Below are 25,720 nucleotides of genomic sequence, written 5' to 3'. Positions count from 1 at the left end.
TGCTACAGTCCAGTAAGAATTAATACTGAATGTGGGTGGGAAGGGCAAGGTGGCTTCCTGTTGTGTGTGTGCCTTTTCACTGAAGTTTGGCTGCCACTCTTTACAGAACCTGAAAACTGAATATTTGCGTCTACTATGGGGTTTGTGTTTTTAGATCCGTTACCAAGGAGAGTTCTTAAGCTTTGGGACATGAAACCAGGCTGCTAATATATAGAGAGGATGGAGACCGACTTTTATACTTTATATTGATACTCTTCCTTTGGAAATTAAGAAAAAAAAGTATTGTGTGGGGGTGGTTTGTTTTTATTTTTCTTCTCTATCTCACTGTATAACATTGAGAATTTTCAATGTCATAGTGCTGACTTTCTTGCTGGTGAACTGTAAATGTGTGAATGGTGTCAGCAACCTGTGCATGAACAGTCTGTTTTCCTGTAGAGCTGTGCAGCCAAGAGTTGTGCAAGTCAAGTGAGCTCTTGGATGGTATTGTGATTTTCATGAGGTCAAGTTAGCTTGTCCAAGATAATCGGATTTGATAAAGACAGTGGATTTTGCTGTTTGTGAGGAAACTCTGATCTTCTTGTGCAGTCTGTGTTTCCTGGGTTTACTGGGATTCTGCTGTTGTAAAATTTAATGCTTTGTAGACCCAAGCAAAGTTTGTTAAGTGACTGCGAGGGGTCTTTCCTTTTTAGACCGTAGAGTTAGGAGAGACTGGTAAATGAGTACCTTTCAAGAAAAGTTAAAAATTTGTCCATGTTTTCCATTTCGTGTGAGCTTCAAGTTTCCTTCTAGGCAAAAGGGGAAAGATGAGCAATGGAAGAGAGGGACTGCCTATCCTGAAGTGTTTTTTAGGTTTAATGGAGGCCAGGAAGGCTTTTAGTGCTACTGCTCTTTTGGTCACCTGCTCAGCCTGCAGAGTGTCACATGTACCTTTCCTACATCAGCTGGGTCCAACACAAGCCAGTGTCAAAACCGAACTGGACAGAAGGGAGCAATACACCTTTGAGAAATGTTTTTCTCACTGATGTTTGGCTCGCAGGGTTTCATTCGTGTATTAAAATGAACGCCAGCAACATGTGCTTCCTTCTGTAGGCCTGCAGAGAGCTCTGCAGATGGCTGAAGGAAGTGGGTCTGAGCTAGATGTGACTGTGCTCACCCATGCTTGGGCTTCCTTTAGTCACCTGGCTATTGTTTGATACGTAGAGACACTTCAGATGCACTTAGAGCTCTAAGATCGTCTGAGGGAAATAGTTGTAGACACTGACCACAAAATGTCGGAGCTTTTACTTTTGTCTCTTACTTATTAATGGCATTTCTTTGTATTCTGCATTGTCCTCATTTTAAGCTCTTAGAGATAACCTAAAGTTTGCTGGGTGGGCTATGGGACTGCTCGTGAGGCTCAGAATCTCAGTACTGTTATTCCTAAGTTGCCCAGGTCATCAGTGCCAAAAGATTGGTTTAACTTCTGAAGACAAATATTTTTCCTGTGAGGATCTGTGTGTTTGTATTCCCCTGTTGTGCTTTGTATGTTGCAGTATGGTATTAATACTTCATCAGATCATCCATGCTTTAAATCCGTTATTTTGTTTTTCCTTCCCATTTATATTTCTTGGTATCCACAGTAACTCTGGTTTCGTTGGAGTCCCAGTCATTGGTTTTAGTAGGAGAAATTTGCTTCATTTTTTCGATGAGAAGTAAGTTTTGGTGAGTGTTGCAGAAGTGCTGACCCAGCGAAAGGTTAGTGACCCTGATGCAGAATGCACAGGGTCTTGGGGTTATAAACAGGAAGGGCATTTCTGTCTGCGTGAAATAACTTTGAGGTGGTATTTTCACAACCTAATACTAAGTGGATGACTTACAAGGCTGGACTCACCTGACTGCTCAGATAGTCAGTTGGGAGAATGAAAGGCTCCTCCAGAGTGAAGTTTCATTCCTGCTCTGAATTATTGTCTGCTGGAGTCTCTTTCTCTGGCCATTGAATGTATAAAAAGCGTAATAACACCAACCTCCGAACTCTGAGGCAGTATGGGGGTTTTGAGCTTGTTTCTTTCATCTATGCAGTTGGTTTAAGTGTGGGAGTTCTGTTGCAAGGCATTGCAAATGTAAAATATAATTTGAACACCGAGAGCAATTTTGAGTGTAAAAGACAACACAGAAATAAAGAGACACTTTTTGTAGGGCCATGGATCTAAATCCCATGGCACTGGTTCTGCAGCTGATAGCAGATACCATTGCCAGGAAAAATAAGCAAATCTCATAGAAGTCTAGGGTGGACCGCAGTCTTCCCCCCCCACTTTTCCTTACGGTAGCACAGCCTGGTGCTAAGGATGGCATTTGGCAATTTTGATTACGTAGCAGGGGAAAGTGTGTGGTGGGAGAAATATGTTTTTCATTGAGTGATACCCTAGGGCAAGTGGGACCCAGTATGACTTGGCTATGCATTGTTTTACTCATAGATTTTATTAACCAATGTACGTTCATGGGTTTGCAATTTAAGAACTGCAGATCTTGGTAACTATAGTAGAGCTAAACTTAGCTTTTGCTTTACTAACACATGAGAGAGGGAAGCTTCAGTTTCCTTGTACGAAGGGAGTTGATTTCCTTGTTTAATTTGTAACGGGCCTTTTTCTTGCAGAAACTAATTTATGCATACTTGGTACATGACTGTGAAGCTGTGACTTACCAGCATGATTTACTGCAGTGTGTTGCTCAGCCTGTCACTTCCTTAGGGTTCTGTTGTGTGTTTTTATTGTATAATAAGTTTACCCTTTCCAACCGTGCGTGGGTCTGTGTGGTGGCCCCCGGGTCCCATACACCCTGTGTTGTTTCTCCCCACTTTAGCTGTCCCAAGCGGGTCACACAATGGATGCGTGTTGTACATCCCTGTGGTATCTGGGGGTCATTTCTGCCTCCACATCAGCCACTGGGCTGCTGTGTTTCTTTGCTGAGATACCAAATGGCCCACAGACAACTGTACCGAGACAGCGGTGGAAGGCGGAGGGGAAGGAAGGGGCGGACAGAGTGAGAAATGCCCATCCGGACCCTGCTAAGAGACGTGTCTGTGCGACTGGGGCTTTGCTGACTGGGGACATTTCAATACGACCAAATAAGGCCTCTCAAATTTCTTCATGTTGTGGTACACACATTTATATTTATGTGAATAAATTAGGGCTCAAAGAGGTTATGGTATTTAAGCTTGTAGAGCAAGTAGGTGGCAAGGTGTAAATCTCCAGGAGGCTGATCCATAATGGATATTTCACTCTTTATCAAATGCAAAGTCATTTAAGGACAGTTGTTAAGGGAAAGTTTGTGGTGACTAGAGTTTAGTCACTGGAAAATATGTGAGTTTCTGCCTACTCTTCCATGAATCCTTGCGTTCAGTGATGATTCACAGCCAGGAGAATTTATGCTCCGAGAAATCTGTGGTGACTTCCTAGAATGTGCAAGTGTGTGTAATACTTTTCACATTTCAAGGAAGATTCTCTTGAGGAGATAAGATGATTTCTCTTTTTTTGATTACCCAGGATCTTTTTTTTTTTTCCATGTAAAGAGGTGATCTTTTTTTATAAAATGATCTGAACCATTTTTAAATCTCTTAATTTTTGAAAAAGAAAGGTCACCTTTTTTTTTTTTAATGTTCCTGATTTATTGCAAAATACTAAAAAAAAAAATTCAGGTAGCCATTTAGTTGTGGAAGCACACAACAAGAAGCAGGTTTAAAGTATTGGAGGGCCATCTTTATGTAGCCCAAGAGGTTAGGGCATAGGTAAGGTTGAAAGAGAAAAGATGTATTAGTATTAATTTATTCTGAAAACTTTATGTTTCTCAGAGGATGAAATAGCTGTGTTTGGGAATGGCAGAGATGCAGACCTCTTGTCAATGTAATTGCAAAATTACGAAGCAGAGGAATAAAGGCTACTTTATTTGAGGCTTTTGATGCTAATGATGTGCTGCAGTGTAACACATAGTAACCATTTCTTTTTGATTCAATCCAGACCTTTATTAATGCAGTAGGACTGTCTTACACCTATTTTCATTTTTAATAGAAAGGTATGACTGCCAATGCATACTATTTTATTTTAGGGTTAACATGGACTTATGATTTCACATTGTCTCTCTTCTCTTGTTTTTTTCTGTAATATTTTTCCAGAGTTTGTAGAATAAAATGACCATGGTTTTTTAGATACGTTTGCTATCTCATATTCATTTAGTGTTGTTGATCTTTCTTCTAACCTATGTAAAACATTATTGAAGATTGAGATCACTTGAGATTTTCTTCCTGCTCAAAAGAGGAGATTTTACACAATTTTTCCTCTAGAATACGATTTTTTAAAAAAACATAAAAAGTTGAATTTTCATGTTTCACAGGTATATTAAGAAAGGGAGTGAATGGAAACAAAGAACTAACTTAGTAAATTCATGTTTTACATAGAATTAGAACCTGTGGGAGCTGCTCTGTTTTTTCTTGGTCTGCAAGGTTGCACTGTTTGTGATTTCAGATTGTGTTATGTTGCCAAGCAGAAATCACTAGTTACTGCAAAATGTCGCACCTGGATATTTGACGATCAAAGCTCATTGGAGAAGCAGCGTATCTACAATATAGTCACGTGGGTAACAGAACCACATCAGGCCACATAAAATTTACAGTGTGAGGTGAAATGCGGGGATGCGTAATTTAATGCAATGGCAATCTTGCATATGTTGGCACAGATGGTGCTGTTCTAGCTAAAATGTGGTGGGCTTTTTTAATCTTTATTGTTGTATTTTGTGACTTTTATCTTGCAGCATGTTTTCCCTGAGATTAAATTTTGCTTATTTTGCTTTTAAAATCTTTGCTAAAATGACCTGACAAAGAGAGTTAATTTTGGTTCCGCACATCCATTTGGCCGTCAGGTGCTTTTGGAAACTTAAAACCCAAACACCCAAGAGACTATTTATGCAAGTGATTTACATTCTTTAAACGTATATGATGGTTCTTTCCCCCCCATCCCCATCGGTAAAACAACTAGGTTATTTAATCAGTATAGTTGTTAATGCCAATGTGAACGTCCCCTATGGTGGAAAACATTTCTTTCCCATGGGGAAGTCGGTGTAAACTTTTACAGCATCCGTGCCTTTCTGGGAGGAGTGATGAGCATCTACATACTCTGCGGAGTGTGAAATGAATATTTCTTTTGGTTGGAGTGTTGAACTTGACCTTGCTAGTTTCTGCTATCAGAATTTCTTTCTGTCTGAATTTCCTTACTGTTTCAGACATAAAATAATAAATAACTCACCTTGAAAAGCTCAACTCCATATTCTGTCATTTTCTTTCATTTCATATTCTGAGTGCTGTTAAAAACCAGTATGTCATTGCAAAAGTGAATCCACTTCTTGCTCTTTGTGGAGTATCTTTTCAAAGCAACATTAAAATTCACCTTTTTTTCTGTTTTGAAATTGCTGTGTTTCAGTTATTACCCGGGGGATCTTTGTGTAAGTCTTCAGCTGAGTATTTAGAGCTTGGTTTCTGTGGTCAAATGAAAAAATGAACGCGTGTAGCCTTTAGCTGTTTTAAAATAATTTCTTCCCTTTAGCAGCTCAGTTCTGCAATGTTTAGTGCTAACTTACAACGACCAGACTTCCTGTCATGGCCAACCAGTGAAACGGGGATGGGGTGAACTTCATGTACCTGAGCACCCCTAATGAGATTGATCAAAGTGAGTGCGAAATACAGGTTTTCCGGTACACTTTTCCCAGTGTCCAAGTTTTACATGACAGCATTTTTGTTTTGTTTCGTTGCATGGAGTACAATGTAAACTTTTAAGGGCATATACGTAAATTTAACCCTATTCCTATCTCATTTTGTGAAGGTGCCTTTTAATTTTAATATGAAACCAATAGCCATTTGAGATACATGACCCCTTGAATTCAGAGCTCAAACTGGTAAGGGCTGTAATATATTGTTGCTCTGCTGAGCAGTCCGGTTGAGAAGTTATTAATTTAATGGTAATTTGTTGTTACTGTACAGAACAGCTCTGTGTGACCTGATTACTTAAAAACCTGTGGGTTTGAAAGGTGGACTTGTCTAAAGCTTGTGTCAGTCACACCACTAAATCCCCAGAGGAGCCCTTGGAAAGGCAGTCATGTGTGATTTCTCAAGATGCACCAGACTGTTTCTCATGTTCCATCCTTGTAACTGTGTTTTCAGATATTTTTGTGGCTTACCTGTAACATCTTCCTTGGGCCACTTGAATGTCTTGCTAAATTTCACCGTTTGTATGAGCTGAATTACTTGCAGTGCCACATCTGTACTGTGACGCTGCAGATTTCTGCTTTCGCGTGACTGTGTCCTTTGCTGAGAGAAACCTCACCTTGTTCCCTTTAGAGTTGCACAAGATCCATGTTTCATTCCTGCTCTGAATAAAACAGGCTATTAACACATGCCTTGTTAATTTTTAGTTCTGCAGAAGTGAGGACAAAGCCATTGCCCTCGCTAACCACTGTGAAGTACATTTGCAAAAGGATACTGACGGCTTTCTGCAGTCACTGGGTGCTCATTTGCACATAACCTCTGTTGCAGGGGACAGTTTCTACCTTTCTGAAACGAAACCTTATTTGGAATATTTTGTGATGCAAATTATTGGGAAAAATAAAAAGAAAGTGTATTCTGAAAACTGGTTCTTAAGTGCAGAATGTTGATATATATATATCTACACACACGAAAAAGCAAAAATATTCATATAGAGAATGCCCACCCTGTTTCTCAGCCCACAGCACTTATATGATCAAAGAGCCTTATTTTCCTCTCTGAAACACTGCCAGCAGTTTCCTTTTAGTCTTCTTGAGACTTATTGAAAATACCTGCTGAAGTAACTAATGCTCATGGCCTGATTTCCAACTCTGTCAGCATCCTTTGAATCAATCTGTAGGCTTTTTCTTCTCCTCCCTTAAGTATATAATAACTCTGATCTCTGAGGCAGATCTTCTCCCTTTGAATAGCAGTGCTGGTTCTCTTCCGGAATGAGGAGAGTGGTGTTGTGTACAACAATGTAAGGTTTTTTGCAGTTCTGTTCACACCATTCCCTACCTGTGCTTACCTTATGTCTTGTCTTCTGCTCAGCTTGCACAGCACCTTCTCTAGTAGAATCCAAGTTCTGTTTTACCATCTGTCTCTAAGTGTAACTGAAGGAAATGTAGCAGCATTTCATACATATAAGTGCGTGACTAAATGGGATCACTACTGCCAGGTTATTTGAATGGAAATCAGTGGAGATGTCGAGGATCAAAAGTTTCTTGTTAGGTTTATGGCACTAAAGAGCTCTAGCAAGCACTCTGGAAGGCACCAAGCAATTAATCTGTGCAGTCTTTGGAAAGTAGCTATGTAGTAGTGTAATGATCCATTGAATTAACTGATTTGCGAATAACACAAACCATGAGGAGCTGAAGTTGAGCAGTTTCAGGCTCTGAACTGCCACGAATACTGCACATCCAGCTCAGAGCCTGGAACAGGATGGTAATTGAAGGTGCCTTGGAGTCCAGCCTGGTTAAAGAGCCGCTTGAGGGAGTTGTCAGAATCAATATGTGACTGATGAGGCTGCCAAGGACATCCTTTTAACCCATGGAAATAACCAAATTAAAGAATGGATGAAATGTAAACTGCTATTGTAGGGTGTTTGGAGTGGCACTAGACTTCTAAACTGTTTGGCTGGGGACCAATTGCATTGGGAGTGTCCTCCTCATCTTGCTGGGTGTGAGTTAACTACAGGGCATACTTTGATTTATATTTCCTTGGGAAATGCATTAGTCTTCTTGCACTATTTTATTGAAATCACACCTGCAAACATGTTGGATTTGATCTGACACTGCAATCTGAATTATGTCCAGATCGGTGCTTTTTTCAGGTGTATCATACCCAAGGAATAAGTGTAAAAACGGGTCAAGATACAGCTCTGCAATTTGCACATGGGGCTGAGAAGGAGGAAGGCTCCAGTACTTCAAGGCAGTAGAGTATCCGAGGTGCTGTGCTTGTAGTTCGAACCCTGGCACAAAGTTATGTTTTGATTGTTCAGTGACAGATTGTGCTATAAAAAGTCCACAGTGACTGCGTAACAGCTAAGTTGGTACAGCTCATTTACTAATCTGAGTCTGAAACATGCTGCAGCTTTTCCTGGCCTGTTCCTTTCTCGGTTTAGTTGGGATCAGCCATTCTGGGCTTAGTGATCACCGTTTGGAGGGTGCCAGTGGCTCCAGAATACCAGACCCAAGCTTATGCTCACTGTGCATGTCTCTTGTTTCTCCCTCTGATTTTCTGCCTTGTCTTTTCTTTCAATAATATAGAATAATGCATCCTAAATGACACTATAAAATATCATTAAAATATATGCAGGTAGTTTCTCTTCATTTTCTGAAACTATAACATGTATTATGTCTTTCTTTTGTTTTGTACACCTGTTTCGTATACTATTTAAGTAAACATAATGATATCTTGCCGGAATTTTCTAGGACCTATATGTTGCCTGAAAAGTAAAGGAATGTGAAATTCTGAATTTGAGGGAGTTTTATATAACCATTTTCTCTCTCTTCCTCCCTTTCTCCCCAGATTTTGTTCTCTGGCTGAACCATTCCCCTGTTTACTGAATTTTAGCAATTAGGATACAGAAACCTCTTTCAAAGAGCAATTGGAGAAACAGTAATATGGTTACCAGTGTGAAACCTGCGCATACAAAAATCCTCGTGTCTGGATGTATATACACATACATTCATGCAGGAGAATGGGATGGTAGGGTTGAAAGGCTGCTGTAATGAAAGGAAAAGAACTGTAGTAAGTAATTGTAACCGAGGGGAGACATTGAGTAAGTTTGTGTGTTTGTTTCAGAGTTCAGTATGAGGTAAGAGCCACTTGAAATGACAACAGCAATGCAGGTTGTGAAACCTGTTTTATTGCTGCTTATAGTTTGTACTTTGAGGGGGTCTTTGTGGTGTGGTGCTCATGTGTGGATTTGTAGGAGTCTGAAATGAAAGGTGTGCTTTGCTTTGGAGTTAAAACTCTGGTTTTCAGCAGGGATTTGTTGGGTGAAGGGAAAATAGAAGAGATAACTGGCGTTGCTCTTGCTCATGATAAGAATGAGCCAACGTGGTGCGCAGTCCCACGCAACCTCCTTCCCTCTCCATTTGGGTACTTTCTGTCTCTGCATCCTGATTCTTCTCTGGTGATATTAACATGAACTCATGGGCTTAGATCATCTTTTTCAGATGGTGGCATTTGGGGATGGATATTTGGATACGCCACTAGGGATCTATGTGAGACTGTGGATGTTCAGGGGGTCAGAGCCATCAGTAGGAGCTTTTGGTTGCTGGACATTTATGGTCATGTCATGAATTTATTTTAGAGTTTACATCTAAATTTAGGGGCTTTGGCCGATCAGATATGCGGATCTTAGGAGGTGTTTTCATGCTTTGAGAGAGTGGCTGAGACACAGATGTTGACACATTAAAAGCTCTATCTTTAAGATAATTACACTTGGACAAATTAGTTTAAGATACTTGTGTCCTGTGATTAGTTCAGGTTAACCTTTGAGGTCCCATTTTCCCAAGGTAAGTTGTTCAATGACTGGTAGAAAGGAGCATCTGGTGCAAAGTTTGGCCTGGGATACTTTGCAGAGAAAAAGAAATTCCAAGATGAATTAATGTTTTATTAGCAGGCTTTTATTGATGAACTTCCTTGCTTGTCTCTCCGTGCTTTCCATGTTGGCATCATAGAACCCCAGCGTTACACAGGCCGAAGCTTTAACTGGTGTTCAGCTCCCTCTCCATTGGCAGCAGAGTTGCTTTTTTATTGTGTTATTAACTGTCTTCTGTTACTGATGAGATGCTCATTTAAAACAGGGTTTTACACTGCAGCGTTCTTAAATGCGTGCACAGAAACCCTCAGCTATTTTCCCTACATCTTTCTAGGTCTGATAAACACATTTCGAGAGCAACCATGAAATGTTTTTCTTCACTCTTCATCTTGTAGCTTGCAAGTCAAGACTGTCCAGAAGTGGGAAGAGCTGTTTATTTGTCTGGTCCACGGGCAGAACAAAACCACTTCCTCAGTTTTCTAATAAGTATCTTATCTTGAGAGTGCACGTATTTCTATTTCAGTTCTGTCCCACTGCTGTTGTGCAGGCCATGTAGCAAGAGTTTGATAAAAAGAGAGCTGACTTGAGAAAATGTGTGCTCGTTCAGCATTCCCGTTCTGCTCTACTCGTAAAAGTACCTGTGTTCTGTAGAGAGCAGCAAGTTGAAACTGAAAAAATAAATAATCTCAAAAACCAGACATCTCTTTGGAGTTGACCAGAAAAAAACCTCGCAAACGTTTTAATTATTAGGCTGGATTTTTCTCTCTATACTCCTACTTTTAAGTATTTTTCTTACAAGTGCCAGTGGCTATACTAGCTGACAAGGTTAGCTGACTAAGATCTAATGTATAATTTTTAGGTGGTTAAGTTAGAAGTTGTATCTTTTCTTCTTCGTCTCTGAACAGTTGTCATGGCAATTGGAAAATTCTTGCCATTTGTGAAATCATGTCTTCTGTAACCCAAAGGGGCTACGTGTATACACTTTGTCCATGGATAATCAGTGATAGTGAAATGATAAAAATATGACAAGTTATTTTTCTTCTTCTTTTGGTCCTTCTCTACTGTTGTCTGTTAGTCAGTAATATATTTAGTTGGGGATTCGTGGATGGCAAGCTGTTGCAATTTACATTCCTTGCCCATAAAAAAATCTATATATAGATATTTTATATATGTATACATGCTTCAACTTGATCATTTATTTTTTCAGACTCTACTGGAACTTAAGTGCAGTTGTACTGACTGAATGCTGTTTCATTTCAGTGGATCTGATGGAAATAAAAGAAATTCGCCCAGGAAAGAATTCAAAGGACTTTGAGCGTTGCAAAGCAAAGCAAAGAGAAGAACACTGCTTTACTATTTTTTATGGTACCCAGTTTGTCCTCAACACCTTAAGCTTAGCAGGTACTTTTTTCTTATTTGTTTCTTCTTTAAACCTCCCAATTCAACACATCAAATAGGTTGATGGAACAGTAATGCAAAGGCTACTGTGGTTTTGACTTCTGCAGTTCAGGAGTGCACCAGTTGTTTAAAATCTGGAGACAGACCTTTTACTCGGCCCTTCATGTCTGCTGTGTTTGTAATGTTTTGCTTCCAAATAGTGTATCGTGTGAGTGTAGTTTCTGCTTTGCTCAGTCATTTCTAGCAAGGTAGACTTCTGCTGGTTAAATACCTATAGGAAGGTTTTCAACACTGAAGAGCAGAGGTGGCGTTGTCCTCTTTAAAGTCAGCAAAGGATTTGCTGTTGTCTTCACTGTGCTTAGAATATTGCCCTGGCATTTCCAGTCTGGACAAAATGATTCAGGAAACCATAGCCAAGAAGAGTTAGACTACAGCTGCATCACACAGACTTCATATCACCTATGGGCAATTGCAGACTAATTTGGAAAAATGAACTTCTACTTTGGGTTATTTGTGTGCATGCCCCCTGATAATACCAAACTTGTGAAGAAGTACCAGGGGACCATAAATAAAATCGGAAGGTGATAAATTGATGTTGAAGTGATCTATGTGAAATGGAGGGAAGTTGTATCCTGTATCTGTGGAGAGGGATGGGACACTTCTTATTTCAGGTGAGATTATCCAGGGTCACAAACCCAAAATTTTTGAAATGAAAAGGGATATAAATTCTTACAGTGCAGGCTGAATACAGTTTCTAACTAGTGGAGTTTACAAAGAGATTTTTCTTCTAAAAAGTTTGTGATGGATCCTTTAGAATCATACAGATGATTTATTTGGAGTGGTAGTTCTCTGTGTTGTATACAGGAGTGCGCTTGTCCATTTAAATAATTAAATTAATTGCAAAATCTAATAGGAGAAAATAGGAGTGCTTTGTAAGCATTTTAATGCCAACAGTGGCTTTTTAAAAAATGGAATTAATTGCTAATAGATTGCAGTACTAGAAGACAGATTTTTTTGCAGTCTGATGCACTGGAAATTAAAGATTGCTTGTGACTACTCCATTGTTATAGGCTTTTAACTTTAAATAAGTTTTACCATTGTTTACTGAAGTCTGTGAAAATTTTGAGCAAGCGGCTGTGCTGACGTGCCCCCATGCCAGGTACTTCTGATTGATTTCCTCTGACAACCCCCCCGTCCCTCCTCCATGGCAGTTCTCAAAACCAGCCTTCTGCCAATACTTTGAAAACACTTGGTATCGTGAGATATGTTGCCATAATGTTGAACTGCAGAACAACATGATATAACTTTCAGTTAAGGGGGAAATCCTTTTCCTTGTTGAAGTGCTTTGTTGTGGTTTCTTAAAACAATATAAAATAGTTGTTACTTAGTGGGAATGGTAGGTGTCATAAAGGGCAGAATTGTCTTGGGAGAAGAATTGGTTTGGCAGTGGTAGTGGATGTTCTTTCCGAAATTGTAACCAACTGAAAAACATTTCCATGGGGAGCTGAGGCTGGGCTCTAGCTTCATCCTTGGGGAAAAAAGCATTGTTTGGCAGTATGTTTAAATAAAATGTAATCTTCATCTTGTGAGAAACACAATTTCAGCTAGTGTGTGAAGATAGTTTTTCAGAACTGGTTTAATTGAAGAATGCCTTTATGAAATTTCAGAACTAGCACGCTAAAGCAGATGGACTTTGCCACGCTGAAGGGTGTGATGATAGCATCTCATCCAAGGACCCAAAAATGGATTTCAGCTTCACTGGCATTCCCGAGGGGAGGCTATACCCAGCACGCAGTTCATCATGTTGCTTCTGTTGGGTCAAAGCATTACCAAATGCAATCATGTTAAATGATGTGGAGGACTCTTCTGGTTTGGGAAATAGAAGGGCAACTTACATTTAAAACAAAACAAGACAGTGATAAAAAAATTTATAAGGTTGAGAGGAAGATATACCTGGCTTCTAGTATTAAGCCACTTAAGGGATTCTAGACCTTTTTTAGCTTGTATTAAAATGTGTTCTACGTGAGCTACACCAGTTTTGTGCATTGCCCTGTTCCTGTTCTTCTTGCCTCAGTCTGTTCTGGAACAATCCGTGTTCAGAAGTATGGTTAGGACAGGCAGGAGGTGGTTATGTCCATCAAAAGCCAGTACTTTTCAGTTTTCTTGTAGGTTGCTTGGAATATAATGAACTAGTTTTATGCTATAACGCACTGAGTTCTTTTGTCTGCACACCTCAAGTTGCTCTAGATGTAGGTCCCTGGGCTTTTGCCGTTTTGGAGATAGAAAATAAGAAAACTAATTTTGATTGTGTTACTACAAGAGCTCAGCAGTAGTTTCATAGTCTTTCTGCTGAGATACTGAAACTTGTCTACCCTGATAAGCAGACTTCAAAGTGGAGGTATTTGCTGACAGCTTCCAGAATTAGCTCTCCCACCTCCAAATTTATACTGTTTTTTATTAGTTTTATTATTACCAACATGAAGTTATGCGTTGAGATTTATCAGAGAGATCAATCAGCAGCTTTGTATACTAGGGTTTATCTAAACATCGTAAGTTATGTCTTGGTTTTGTGTTGATTTTCTTTTGAAGTTTCTCATACCATATTATTTTTTCAGCTGACTCTAAAGATGATGCTGATAAATGGTTGTGTGGCTTGAATATCTTGTATCAAGAGGTCATGAGTGCTCCAACACCAGCGATCACAGAGAGGTATGCGGACATAATTTCACTTCACAAAATTTGGCTTTTCTTTGGAATGGGAAGTGGAAAATCTGAAAGAAGTTTTTAAGGTGCAACAAGTGGTGCCAGCCAGTTACCTTAAGAACAACTACTGTCCAGTTAGTATGTGATATAGAAAGCTCGTATGGAAATTCTCCATGTCTGCTTTGCTATACACACACTCTGGAATCACACTCTGCTGCAGCCACTAATGTGCACTTGCAGTTTACCTTGTTCTGAATTCCAAAAGAAAACAAAAATCTCTTAAAGAGATCGCAAGTACATCTGATGTAGGAGTGCACTGATTCTTGGAAAATTCAGATGTTTTATGTAGTCACAGTAGGCTTGCTCTCCCAGATGTCCAGGTGTCCTGTGTCCCAATAATTCGACATGCACTTTTGCAGTTTCTCCTTTTTATTGGAGCCATTGCATTGTATGGCGGTGTGCTCAGCTGACTCCGAGAGCCAGGCTGAAAATGAACATTTTGAAGGGTTACTTTTTCACAGCCAGCCATATGGTGTTGAAACTGTGCCCTTAATGCTTCTGTTTTCTCCACATGAAGCTACTCATGCTCAGAATGCCAGTTTTGTTGACACGGTTTTTACACTGTCCCTGTACCTGATTGCTTTTCATCACTGCTGGCAGTTTTGTTTGTTGTCCACTGCTGTAACCTGTTGTGAGGATATACCTTGTCCTTGCTTGCTTCCTGAGCAAACTGTGGCTTTGACATTGATGTTGTCTTTACTTACTTGCTGTTCCAGTTGGGCAGAAAGGGTTCTTATCTATTCTTATCTCTTGTATGGTATTGCAGTGAGCTGCTATTCAAAGTGCTGCTGGGTTCCAGGCTATGTTTACACAGCAGAGTGATTCCCGTAGAGCCTGAGGATAAGCTTAATAATGACATGCTGTGTTCATCCTTTAGATCAACACTTTGTGTGTGTATTTACTATTAATGCTGCTAACAGTATTTTGCTGTGTACCTATAACTGATGTGCAATGTATTGAGGCTTTTCTTTAAAACCCTCTAAACATGACCTTTGAAGGTCCCTTCCAACCCGAACTATTCTGACTTCCCCCTAATTTTTAATTTTTGTGCATCTAACAGATCTTTGAGCCAGCAGCGTCATCTGGCATAAAACATTTACTCCAGTTTAGATTAGCTGAAGTTTTGGCTCATTTTATCCACTTATATTTTCACAACTTCTGGTTGCTTATTCTTTTCTGTCCTGCCCACCCTTCCCCTTCCTGTGTTGTTTATGTGGCTTTAAAATGCAATATTAAGCAGCAGAAAAGTATGTATGGTTATAAAACTGGCTGCACTGGAAATGCTTTCACTTTATTAAAAGACATCTATCTTATGACTTAAATATTTCTATTGAAATTAATCTGTGGATTTTGATATTTCATTGGTTATGTTTTCTTTAGAATTCTTAGATTAAACCTTTTTTTTTTTCCTCCTTTTTTTTCCCACAAGCTGGCTGAGAAAGCAGATCTATTCTGTTGATCAAACTAGAAGAAATAGGTAAGAAGCTCTGTTCAGTTCCGTTTTAGCGAACTTTTGTTGCAGATTCTAACATGGAATGAAAACAAAGAGGTCACTGAAACTGGCATTTACTCTTACTTTAAGAACTTGAGCTCTGCCTTTTGCTCAACACAATGTGGTCATAGCACTCACTCAGATGATGAAAAATAAATAGTTTTGCTTTTAGCTTAGGATTACTCTGCTGGAATGGGGACAGGGAGTTGTCTTCTCCCAGTCTTACTGCAGAGATTCATCTCAGCTGTGCAGGTATGGTAGGTTGCTTGCCTTATAAAGGCAAGAGACGTTATAGATGTCCCTTTCATAACCAAATTGTAGCCCAGCAGCTTGGACTGTATAACCAGCTGTGGGCTTTCCTGTGCAGTTATGCCACCAATTCTTCCTTCATTGCTGAAGCATGTTTGCGTTGAAATGATTACACATAAACTAGACAGACCAGAACCAGCTTTAATAAGCTTGTTTCGACAGTAGCAACAAGGAAGCTGCATAGCAGAGCTCAACGAGGGCTGCTAAAGATCCAGGGCAGAGTGACTAGCCTTCCCTTGTTTCAGTCCCAATGGGGCTTACACATAGCTAGTATTAGTATTCTAGAATGTGTGGTATTATTAGTATTGTAATTATTATTATTATTACTAGTAGTAGTATTATAATACGTGTGGTATGTAGTTTGAAACTAATCGTGGCAGCAGTGTCAAATATATACAGAGATGGGCTTGTCCCAGCAATAACATGAATTCTTGCCTGCCCGGATCAGAGCTGTGAGGAGAACAGAGTATTAAGAGGAGACAGCAGAGATACCTGAGGATATTAGGGGAGAGAAAGAGGAAGAGTACTGATATGACAGGGTAGTACCATGGGAAAGAGTTACTTTAACAGTGGGAAACAGAAGATATTCTGGAGAATAGATACAGAAGGAAGGCAAGTTAGTGGTGTGGAATAAGGCAATTTTTAGCAATTGGCCTGGCTACACAGGCTTGTCTCTTGCCACATGTTCAAATACACCCAAGCCATAGAGTTACCTCTGACATGGTGCTTGTAATGTGAAAGATGTCCCATGGCTTGTCCCTCCCAGTGTGCTGTGTAGCTTCGTGTGTTTGAGTTTCAGTAGGTCATTTGGGGTCCATGCGTATTGTGGGTTTATAGCTTTTGCACAACAAAGGAGAGGTTTTTTGAAGATTAATTCAGTTGCATACCTCTCCTTAGAGCTGCCAGAAATCATGTGATCATGAGAAGAATGTTAACCCCTCCTTCCCAATGTCTGTTACTTTACCATCATTTTACCCTTTGTCTGGAACATGCATTTCATTCTAAGGTGTAATTCAGTGTAGAAAAGTACATGCGTTTCCTCCCATTTAGGCCTTTTCCTAAAAGCAAAATAAAGTGTGGTGTTTCATTGTGTGAATGAGACTGCCTTCTTGCAGGAAACAACACTGTTGTGCAGCCAGCCTGTGCCATTGTGCAGCTGCCCTCAGCATGAGCTGAGACACCATTGCAAACCAGCCTTTCCTAAGCTGGCCAGAGCGGTGAAGGGGAAAGTAACCATTTTTACTGGATGTTGGCTTACACCTGCTGATATATTTTGAAGAACTTGCCCTGCGATGGGGGTATGTTGGCAAGGGTCGTGAAACACAAGCAAATGTTAGGATGGAGAAGCTGTGGCTGACAGTGTGTGTCTGCTGAAGAGGTTTCATGTGTTGGTTTAGGGTTGTTTCGTCACAGTCTGATTAGGATCAAGGGGACTTGCAGTGCGGAGATGGCAGTTTTTCGTTCTCTTGATAGATGATTCATGCTTTTAGAAAAAGTCAGGAAAGCAGTTTAGACTGAGCTTCATTGTGTTTAGTGTTGCAGTTTCTTGGGAGGTTAATTGTAAAGGTTAGGCTTCCAGGTTTCACAGGTTGAGTTTTTTCCAGTGGTAATGAAGTCCCCGCTCTTTGTTTTGGCTTGTACTTGTCTGGCCAGAGGAAATTGCTTGTGCTTGGTCTTTAGAGTACAAACGGAGTGCTCGTTCTTGCTCTTAAAAGAAGTAGTTTTTTTCCAGAGGTCTGGCGACAAGGCGGAAAGCCAGGAATTTCCTGAGTTCTAATCTGGCTTGGGCATGGATTTTGGCTAAGTTCCTTCTCACTTTGCCTCCTTCCCTCTCTACACAATGGAGATGAGAATATCTCGCAGGGTAGCTACTTGTATGGACACTGTAGGACAGAAGTGTTGCTTTCGTCTATGTGGTGGTTGTTTTTGTTGCTTTGAAGTGACTCTGTTCTGATCCTGTGTTTGCAGAGAGTTAATGGCTTATGAATTGCACTGTAGGTACCATAGCCTTGTTTTCTTGGGTACCGGTGGTATTGCATTAATGTTTTGTGGGCATTGCCTGTAGGACCCATGGATGCTGTGCCTGTGTTCTCTTGACTCTTCCCCGCTTCCTTTTGCTGCTCTGAATTCCCTTCATCTTCCACTTTGCAACTTTTCCCTGTGCCCTTCACATGTCCCACTGCAACGCTGTGTCTTTCTCATTGAGACCTCACGTGGGTGCCTACCCAGAGTTTCAGACTCTGTCTTAGAACATGCAACCTGATTTCCATTCTTTGCTATCCAAAGAACGTTCTCTCTGTTCATAATAATAATGAATTTAGCTTTGTAAATATTGCTTAAATACTTGGTGTGTGTAAGCACTACGTTGGTTAAAATCTGAAATAAATGTGTCTCATTTGAAAGATCTGGCTACTATTTAGAGAACTTTGGTTTTTAAATGTTGCTAGTGTAGCACTGGACATTCTGAAACTCTGTAGAAAGGGTCAGCAGGTCTGTGCAAATGACCTGGAAGGTAATTCCTCTCCGGGGAGACTTGGTTGTGAGAGTAGGATGAGGTCGTGTTCAGGTGTTGGAGAGGGGGAGAGTCTTGCTGCTGCAAATCAGTTTTACCATCAAAGTGAATAACAGCTGGAGAAGAAGGTTATAACGGTAATGAAAACTGCACCTTCTTGTTTTCAACTTGTCTAGTTTGCTCACATGTGGATGTTATGTTTATAGAAGCCTACAGGTTTGTGAGATGAGCCCTACCCAAAATGTTTCAATAGTCATGTGTTTGTGTTGATAGAAAATACATTAATAGCTGACTAGATACAGCAGAACTGTGGGATTTTTGCAATCTTTCTTTTTCTTCTTCTTTTTTTTTTTTTTTTCCCTACAGTATCAGTCTTAGAGAGCTGAAAACTGTCCTTCCCCAAGTAAACTTCAAAGTGAGCAGCATGAAGTTCTTGAAAGATAAATTTGCGGTAATTACCTGATAAATTATATCTGTTTGGTATTATTTGATATGTGTTGTTATTTTTTTCAGGACACTGCCTGTATTTTTGCTTCTTGCCATGTAGAGTTAAATAAATTACATTGGTTAATTTCTCAGCTTGGCTTTGCCTATATCTAAGGCTATAAGAAAATATAGATATAAATGTTCCATCTTTTCATTGGATGGTTGACCAAAGCCAGCACTGCATTTTGAGCTCCAGTGCTGGTACTGTGCAAGAGGATGGGAAACTGTTTTATGTTTAAGATAAAAATAATATATGAGAATTTTTTTTTTTGTAGTATGATCAAGTAATAACCTCTTCACTCCAACTTGTGTTAATAACTTTTGGAGGTTGTTTTGATTCCTACGGGAATTTTAAATATCCCCACCTCTTCCTGCTTTCCAGCTCTCCACCCCTAAAGCCTACATTCTTGCTTCTGTTGCTCCAGCTAACAATGACTAGATGAGGTACTTTCAGTAACATAGTGGAAATGAAGTCAAGATACAAAAAGCCAGGCCAAAGATGTGGGTTAGAAGCACTAAGTAACCAACAATCTGCTTACTTGTTTGCATTACAAATAATTTAAAAAGTTAAAAATCCCAAGTGGTTAAAACAAGTGAAGTTGGAGTAGAACAGAATGTGTCAGAAGGTGGCAGCTGGAGTAGTAAGAGCAACTTGTTTGCTGTGCAAATGCAGTTCAGGGAATTCTAAATTCACTCTGTGCTACTTTCAATTGTAGGAAATAGGCGCTCACAAGGAAGATCTTAGTTTTGAACAATTTCATTTGTTCTACAAGAAAATCATGTTTGAACAGCAGAAATCGGTAAGCTTTTTCATAAGTAGTCTTCATACTGTTTAGTTGCTTGATCAGAATAAAGGATGAATGCGGATTGTTTTTTATTTCTCATTATTACTAATTTTTCTTATTCCCCCATTCTTGTGACAGCAAAAGCGTATAGTACTGTACTTTACAGTGACAGTCACCATCAGCAATTGGCTTAAGAAGATGATCAAGACATTGATATTGCTGCTTCTGTGGCAACAGAGATATGCACAGATGCAATGGGGTTTCGAGGAAGAATTTTTCTTCTGAGTTTGTTCAGGATGTAGCGTGTCTTTTCATTATGCTTGGCTGATCTGTTTACTGATAAGAGCAAGGTTTTCCATACTTGCATTAATATTTATCGCTAAGAACATTCTGTAAATCATGAGGATGTTGTATCCTGGGCATCATATAACAGCTATTGTTCTCATCGTTCATGGTTAGAGATTAATGGTGGTGAGTCCATTACAAGATGGGAAACTGCCCGACTACTGTTTCCATGTATTCATTGCAGAGATCCGTGAAGTTGGTGGAAACTGCATACATTTAGGGACTCTGAAAGTCAGGAACCTTTAAAACTTTGTGGAAACACATAATTTGAAATTACTTGCATAACGACATGTACTTATAGTTGATTCAACTTGCATTTGCTAAAATAGAAGCTTCAATAGTGAAAGTCACTGCTGTTTCTTTTGGCAGTAGAGCTTTATTGTGCTGTTTAAAAGTGATACTGAGATTACTGTGAAGTAATAAAGAATCTCCGTTTACTGAAAGGGTTTTAATTTTGGCCATGAAAGTCTAGTTAATTAGCTTGAGCAGAAAGCTGAAGAGTAAAACAGGATACAGAGCCTTTCTGATTTCCTTAAACTTGCTGTTGCCCCTCCAGATTATTTCAGAGAAACTCCTCAGTTTGCTCAACAACTGCTTTGGGTCAGTTTCCTGCGATCTGTAACTATGTTGCTCCAAGCTGGAAGCAATTTGGGTTTTATATTCACATGAATAAATGTGATGGATGATACGTAATTGCAATTTTTCTGAGATGTCAAACAATAGAAGTGCCCTAGAAACTTGACTATGTGTATAAGGTGCCTCATCAACAGCAAGTGTTTTGCTTGAAAATTGCATGCGTTCATGATGAAAGGCCTGAAGTGCATGTCCCAGCCTTGGCAGCATGTTTTTTCTTATGTATTTAATTCAAAGTGTGTCTTGCCAACTTGCATGCAGCTTCTCTAGAGCAGAAATACATGTATTTCGCCTTCCCAGGCCAATGGACATTATTAGATGGCATTAGATAGAAAATTGCGTATTCTTTTGTTATTTATCCTGTCTCTCTTTCCTGTGTTTTGTTTGTTTTAAGATTCTTGATGAATTCAAAAAGGATTCCTCTGTGTTCATTCTTGGGTGAGATTCTTCATTTGTATTATTTTTTCCACATTTCCATATGGTTGTAGTGATGCAGGATTATTTTTTTACTTGCTTCACTGTTTTTTTGATCTGATGCTTTAGTAAGTGAAAAGAAATGATACATCTTTCTGCATTCAGAAAGGTGAACTTATAATGGAAAAAAATGCTGGATAAAATAAATGTTTTTAACCTTCTGACTACAAAAATGGTGTGGACTTGAACAAGCAAATTTGCCCACCCTCTGATTTAGTAAGAACTGAGCAGAACTATTGAAGCACAATATGAATTAAACTTTGTGGGACTGCTTAAAAGCACAGATTTAGCAAGGATGGGTAGGTTATAAATACCCTGTTGGTACCAGATGATGCAGCATTTTTGTCCTACAAAAGAGAAAGAAGTTGTGCTACTTTTTCTTGGTGCAGCTGCATCTCACATCCTTTTTTAGGAGGTTTTGGTTTATCACAATAGATCGTCTGAATAATACGTGGGAGGAGTTATTTGTGGAAGTGTGGCTCTGTGGTGATTCGTAAGGGCGGTGTCTCCATATGCCTCAACTAAGCTTAACAACACCCCTGTCAAGTGAATACTGCTCATTTTCTACAAAGCATTGTGCAGAGATTTGATGCTTTTGCCAGTGAATCACTATGAAAAATACATCAGAAATGCAGGAGGCTTTATTTAAAGACTCAAAATACAGCAATTAGATAAGACACTATTACAAGCCTAATCAAAATTCTATCGAAGTAATAATTCTTGGTGGTGGCAGCACATTTATACTGTAATTCAAGATACAAATCCATGTCATTTTCATTTTCTGCTCTAACATCTGCTGACACTTCCTCTGTTAATTCTTTGGCTTCACTTTCCTTTTTTTTTTTTTTAAGAAATACTGACCGTCCAGATGCTTCAGCCGTTCATCTCCATGACTTTCAGAGATTCCTGCTACATGAGCAGCAGGTGGGAAGGTTGCAGAAATTTTGAGTTCTTTTTCTTGAGATTGTCTCACAGAATTCTACGCTCATTAAAAATAAATGTGATGTGTCATAGAATATGATTGATGTCAGCTGTGATACTAGACCTTGGAAAGATTTCTCCTTATTTGTTGCTGTTGAAATTCACAAGAACTATTATTTTTCATCTATACAAAGACTCTGAAGGTGCACCAGAGGATGAGAGAGTGAACAAAGTCAATAAGGTTTTAACAGGTCTCCGTTTGGTCATGTAGATAAACAGACAATGTTACAAATAAACACTGGATGTGTGTCAAAGATGACAGCCTGGCCTAGATACAGCTGTCATCATAGCTACATCTGGGGTAATGCCTTGACCATGGCGCTATTTTAGCAGCAGTAACCCATTTTTACATAAAAAGCTGAACTGACTGCCTGGATTCAAGTCAAAGTTAATTTTCTGTTGAACAGAGCCGGTTCGGTGTCCCATACAAACAGGCAGGTAAGGATGGAACCAGGGATTGGAACCTTGTCTTTGTGGTCATCTAGTGTGTTATTTAGTATAGGCACCATGAGAAAAATTGTGTGATGTTTGCTAATGCTGCTAAGCTTCAGGTTTGCAAATATGATTGAAAAGTGAGACCTACACTTCCTGTATAAGCTTGCTACTTTCTTTTTCTCCCTGTTGCACTGTGTTAAGAGGATGTTCAGACTGCACTTAGAAATGAGATTATAGGTAAAGCAGATCCTTCAAGGCAGCCAGCTTTTTTCTCTGTGTCTGCATGCATTTGTGCACATATGTAGTATGTATCTTATGAGCCTCCAATCTATATAAAGGTACTTAGACAGAGATCTTCTTTTTTGCCTTTAGACATCACAGAGGAGACTCTTAAGATACGTGTGTACAATAAAATATATTGGCAATAAACCTGCCAGATAAGAGAGAAGTAAATGACATCTGTAGGTCTCTGTTCCTTATTTGATTTCGTGTAGCATAGTGCCACTTCTCAAGATTTTTTTCTACTCTGTTATTATAATCTGCAGGAATCTTGGGCACAAGATCTCAGTAAAGTCAGAGAACGAATGACGAAGTTTATTGATGACACTATGAGAGAAACTGCTGAACCCTTCCTCTTTGTTGATGAGGTAAAATAATGATACTTTCTAATAACTCGGCGTGGACTTCTGTCTCTCACTGCTAGTTCCTAGCTTCTTAATTGGGTGGCAGATCCTCTAGGCTTCTCTTGCTACATTGCTGGGTTTCTTTTAGTCTTATGTGGTAAAAGCATTTAAATTCAGTCTCTCTCTTTGTATTGTAGTTCCTTACTTACCTTTTTGCAAAAGAAAACAGTATTTGGGATGAGAAATATGATTCAATAGATGCACAGGACATGAATAATCCTTTGTCTCACTACTGGATTTCTTCCTCTCATAACACGTAAGTGATCAAAACTTCCGTTGTCTATCCCTGTTCAAACAGACCTAGCACGTTAGGTCTGTTTTTCTGCCTATGCCAGAAATAAACTGTGCAGATTTGTGAAACCTTCCTAAAGCATGATGTAAATGTGGCAAATACAGTTTGTGGGATTCCTTTTTCCCTTTCTCTTAAGATCTTAGACACACTAAGAGAAGAGGAAAAGCCCGAATCCTGTTACAAAAAATAAAAAGAAATCTTGAGTTGAAACTGTTCCAGCCTTTCTGCTTTCAGAAATTAAAGCTATTCAGGGAGCTTCATTTTTTTTTCCAAGCACCAACAGCCTCACTGAGCTAATGTCAGCACTAATTGTACCTGAACATAGAAATGCCAGAAGGACCCCACTTGTCTTGTGGGAAAATCCCACACCGTTTGTGTGGATTTGTTTCCTGGGGAAAGGAGGCAGTGATGTGTACTTTTAGATAGATACTCTGACAGTTGACAGTGTCACAAAGTGGACTAAGATTTAGTCCTGAGCAAGACAGAAGTATGGAGACCTTAAATTAGCACATCTGCTGATGAGGACTTGGCTGTTCATGGTCTTTGCCTGGTAACAAGGATCGGAGCAGACAGAGGTCCCTGAGGCAGAGGAAGAGTGCTGTTTGCTATTCACACTCTTCTTTGTTACTTTGAGTTTATTCTACAGCCAGAAGCTTGGAGGCCTGAGGACTGTATTTTTGTTGCTACTGGTTTTAGAATTTGTGACTAGCAACTGAGCTGCTGATTTCTATAGTTTGTGTGTAAGGTATCCAGCCCTTTCCCTTGACAATCTGTGGAATTCAAGCTCTTTTGGTCAAGTACGAGCCTATGTGATGAAGAGTTAGAACTGTCTTCAAATGGAAGGCATTTGCTCATCTAGCATTGTAATGAAAAACAAGAAGGTGTAAAAAGAGGGAGGAGAGGTGAACAAATAAAATATTGCAGGGAATGAAATAAAATGGATATGGATATAGCTTATAGGAATATTTTTAAGTTTTAGGCTGTGGTATCACTCTCAATACCAAAATGATTATACCTCAGCACAATGAGGTTTAGGTGTGTTTCAAAGCTCATGATTTGCTCTCTAGAAGTGTGTCAGTTTGAGTTGATTGATGTTTAGATTGAGGCTTTAACCTCCTATAACTTGGTCCATTCAAAAATCTGATTGCATCAGGTTCAGCAGAGTTCAGTTCTTCCATTGCAAGAAATACAAAACAAAACCCAACCAATCAAAAAATCAAGATACAGTCTTCATGACAGGAGAAAAAGTGAGTGGGAAATGGTTGAAATTGACTGCCTGTCTTTTACAATTTCCTTTTATTCCTTAGATACCTGACAGGAGACCAGCTTCGAAGTGAATCCTCCACAGAGGCTTACATCAGGTGCCTTAGAATGGGATGTCGATGTATTGAGTGTAAGTAAAGAGTTTGTAGAGTGGTTTATAATGTGCTCTCCGTATAAGTGGAGTTTCCCTTGTTTACCAAGAAAGAAAAAAGAACTGAAATCAAGAACTAGTTTGTTTTCTGGAGTTGAAGTTAGTCATATAAAAAACACCAATTCCCTAAATTGTTTTTCTTATGCCTCAGTATTGCCTTGGTTCACTTACTCAGATTCTTGTTCCCTTGGAATTTTAAGGAGGACCTTCTAAATCTCATCTCACTGTACACCAAAAATTCAATGTCGGATCTACTATATGAAAGAATAGGATTTAAACCAGAATTACTTATTTAGTGTAGATAGATAGTTTATTTGCCTTCATTGTAATCCAGACAAGCCTAAGGCACAGAGATTTTTGTAATTTGGTTCCATTCTTCATCCTGTTTAACTTGGTTGTAAATCAATTGATGTCTTTGTGTATTTGTTTTCCGCTAACCATGTATGTGTCTTAATCCCTGTGCTTGTGTACTTTGTTGAAAAATTTGACTTCAATTTCATATTATTTCACCACTTACTTTGTAAAACTTTTTGCTACTGCCTGTTCAATTTGGCTAAGGCAAAATGTATCTCAAATCAGTTTCAAGGTTAAAATCATCAAAATGGATAAGCTGTTGACTTGCCACCTGTTGGAGTGTATTTATCTCTGGAAAATGATTGTAAACTAGTAGACTGACAATACAGCTGCCTGAATTCCTTACTTCCAGTTTCTCACATGATAATGCTTTGGGAAAATTTTCCATTGTATTTTACTTGTATTACTCTTACTTAAGTGAAATTAATTTCCTCTATGAGAGATGTAAAGTCGTCTAATAGAATATTTTATTAGAGCATTAAGGTCTATGACTCAATATGTGAAATGCTGAAAATTTGGGTGTATTCTTTCTGTTAGAATTATTTAAGTAATTGCTCAGTCTTTTTGTTTTTCCACTGCTTGTTTTTCCTAGTGGATTGCTGGGATGGTCCTGATGGGAAACCCATCATTTACCATGGATGGACACGAACAACGAAGATCAAATTTGATGACGTAGTTCAGGCAATCAAAGATCATGCTTTTGTTACATCTGAGTAAGTTTTGATTTGCTTTCCTTGAGCCTGTTTTTGTATGGTTAGACCTTCCTGA

General features: G+C 39.2%; 1 protein-coding gene across 2 annotated transcripts in view; it reads left to right on the top strand.

Annotated features, from left to right (window-relative positions):
* Positions 1–25,720, top strand: part of PLCG2 (phospholipase C gamma 2) — a 64,763-nt gene that overhangs the window by 7,997 nt on the left and 31,046 nt on the right. For both annotated transcript variants that reach the window (XM_065848256.2, XM_071814178.1), the window contains 11 exons: positions 10,857–10,997; positions 13,610–13,703; positions 15,187–15,234; positions 18,437–18,521; positions 19,273–19,356; positions 20,714–20,757; positions 21,645–21,717; positions 22,755–22,856; positions 23,030–23,148; positions 24,492–24,577; positions 25,545–25,665. In XM_065848256.2, coding sequence (XP_065704328.1) covers positions 10,857–10,997; positions 13,610–13,703; positions 15,187–15,234; positions 18,437–18,521; positions 19,273–19,356; positions 20,714–20,757; positions 21,645–21,717; positions 22,755–22,856; positions 23,030–23,148; positions 24,492–24,577; positions 25,545–25,665 — 997 coding nt within the window. The remainder of the gene's footprint in view (positions 1–10,856; positions 10,998–13,609; positions 13,704–15,186; positions 15,235–18,436; positions 18,522–19,272; positions 19,357–20,713; positions 20,758–21,644; positions 21,718–22,754; positions 22,857–23,029; positions 23,149–24,491; positions 24,578–25,544; positions 25,666–25,720) is intronic.

This window comes from Patagioenas fasciata, chromosome 13 (assembly GCF_037038585.1).
Source record: "Patagioenas fasciata isolate bPatFas1 chromosome 13, bPatFas1.hap1, whole genome shotgun sequence".
Classification (NCBI taxonomy): domain Eukaryota; kingdom Metazoa; phylum Chordata; class Aves; order Columbiformes; family Columbidae; genus Patagioenas; species Patagioenas fasciata.
Note: the sequence above shows the minus strand (reverse complement) of the source record. Positions and strands in the feature narration are given on the sequence as shown.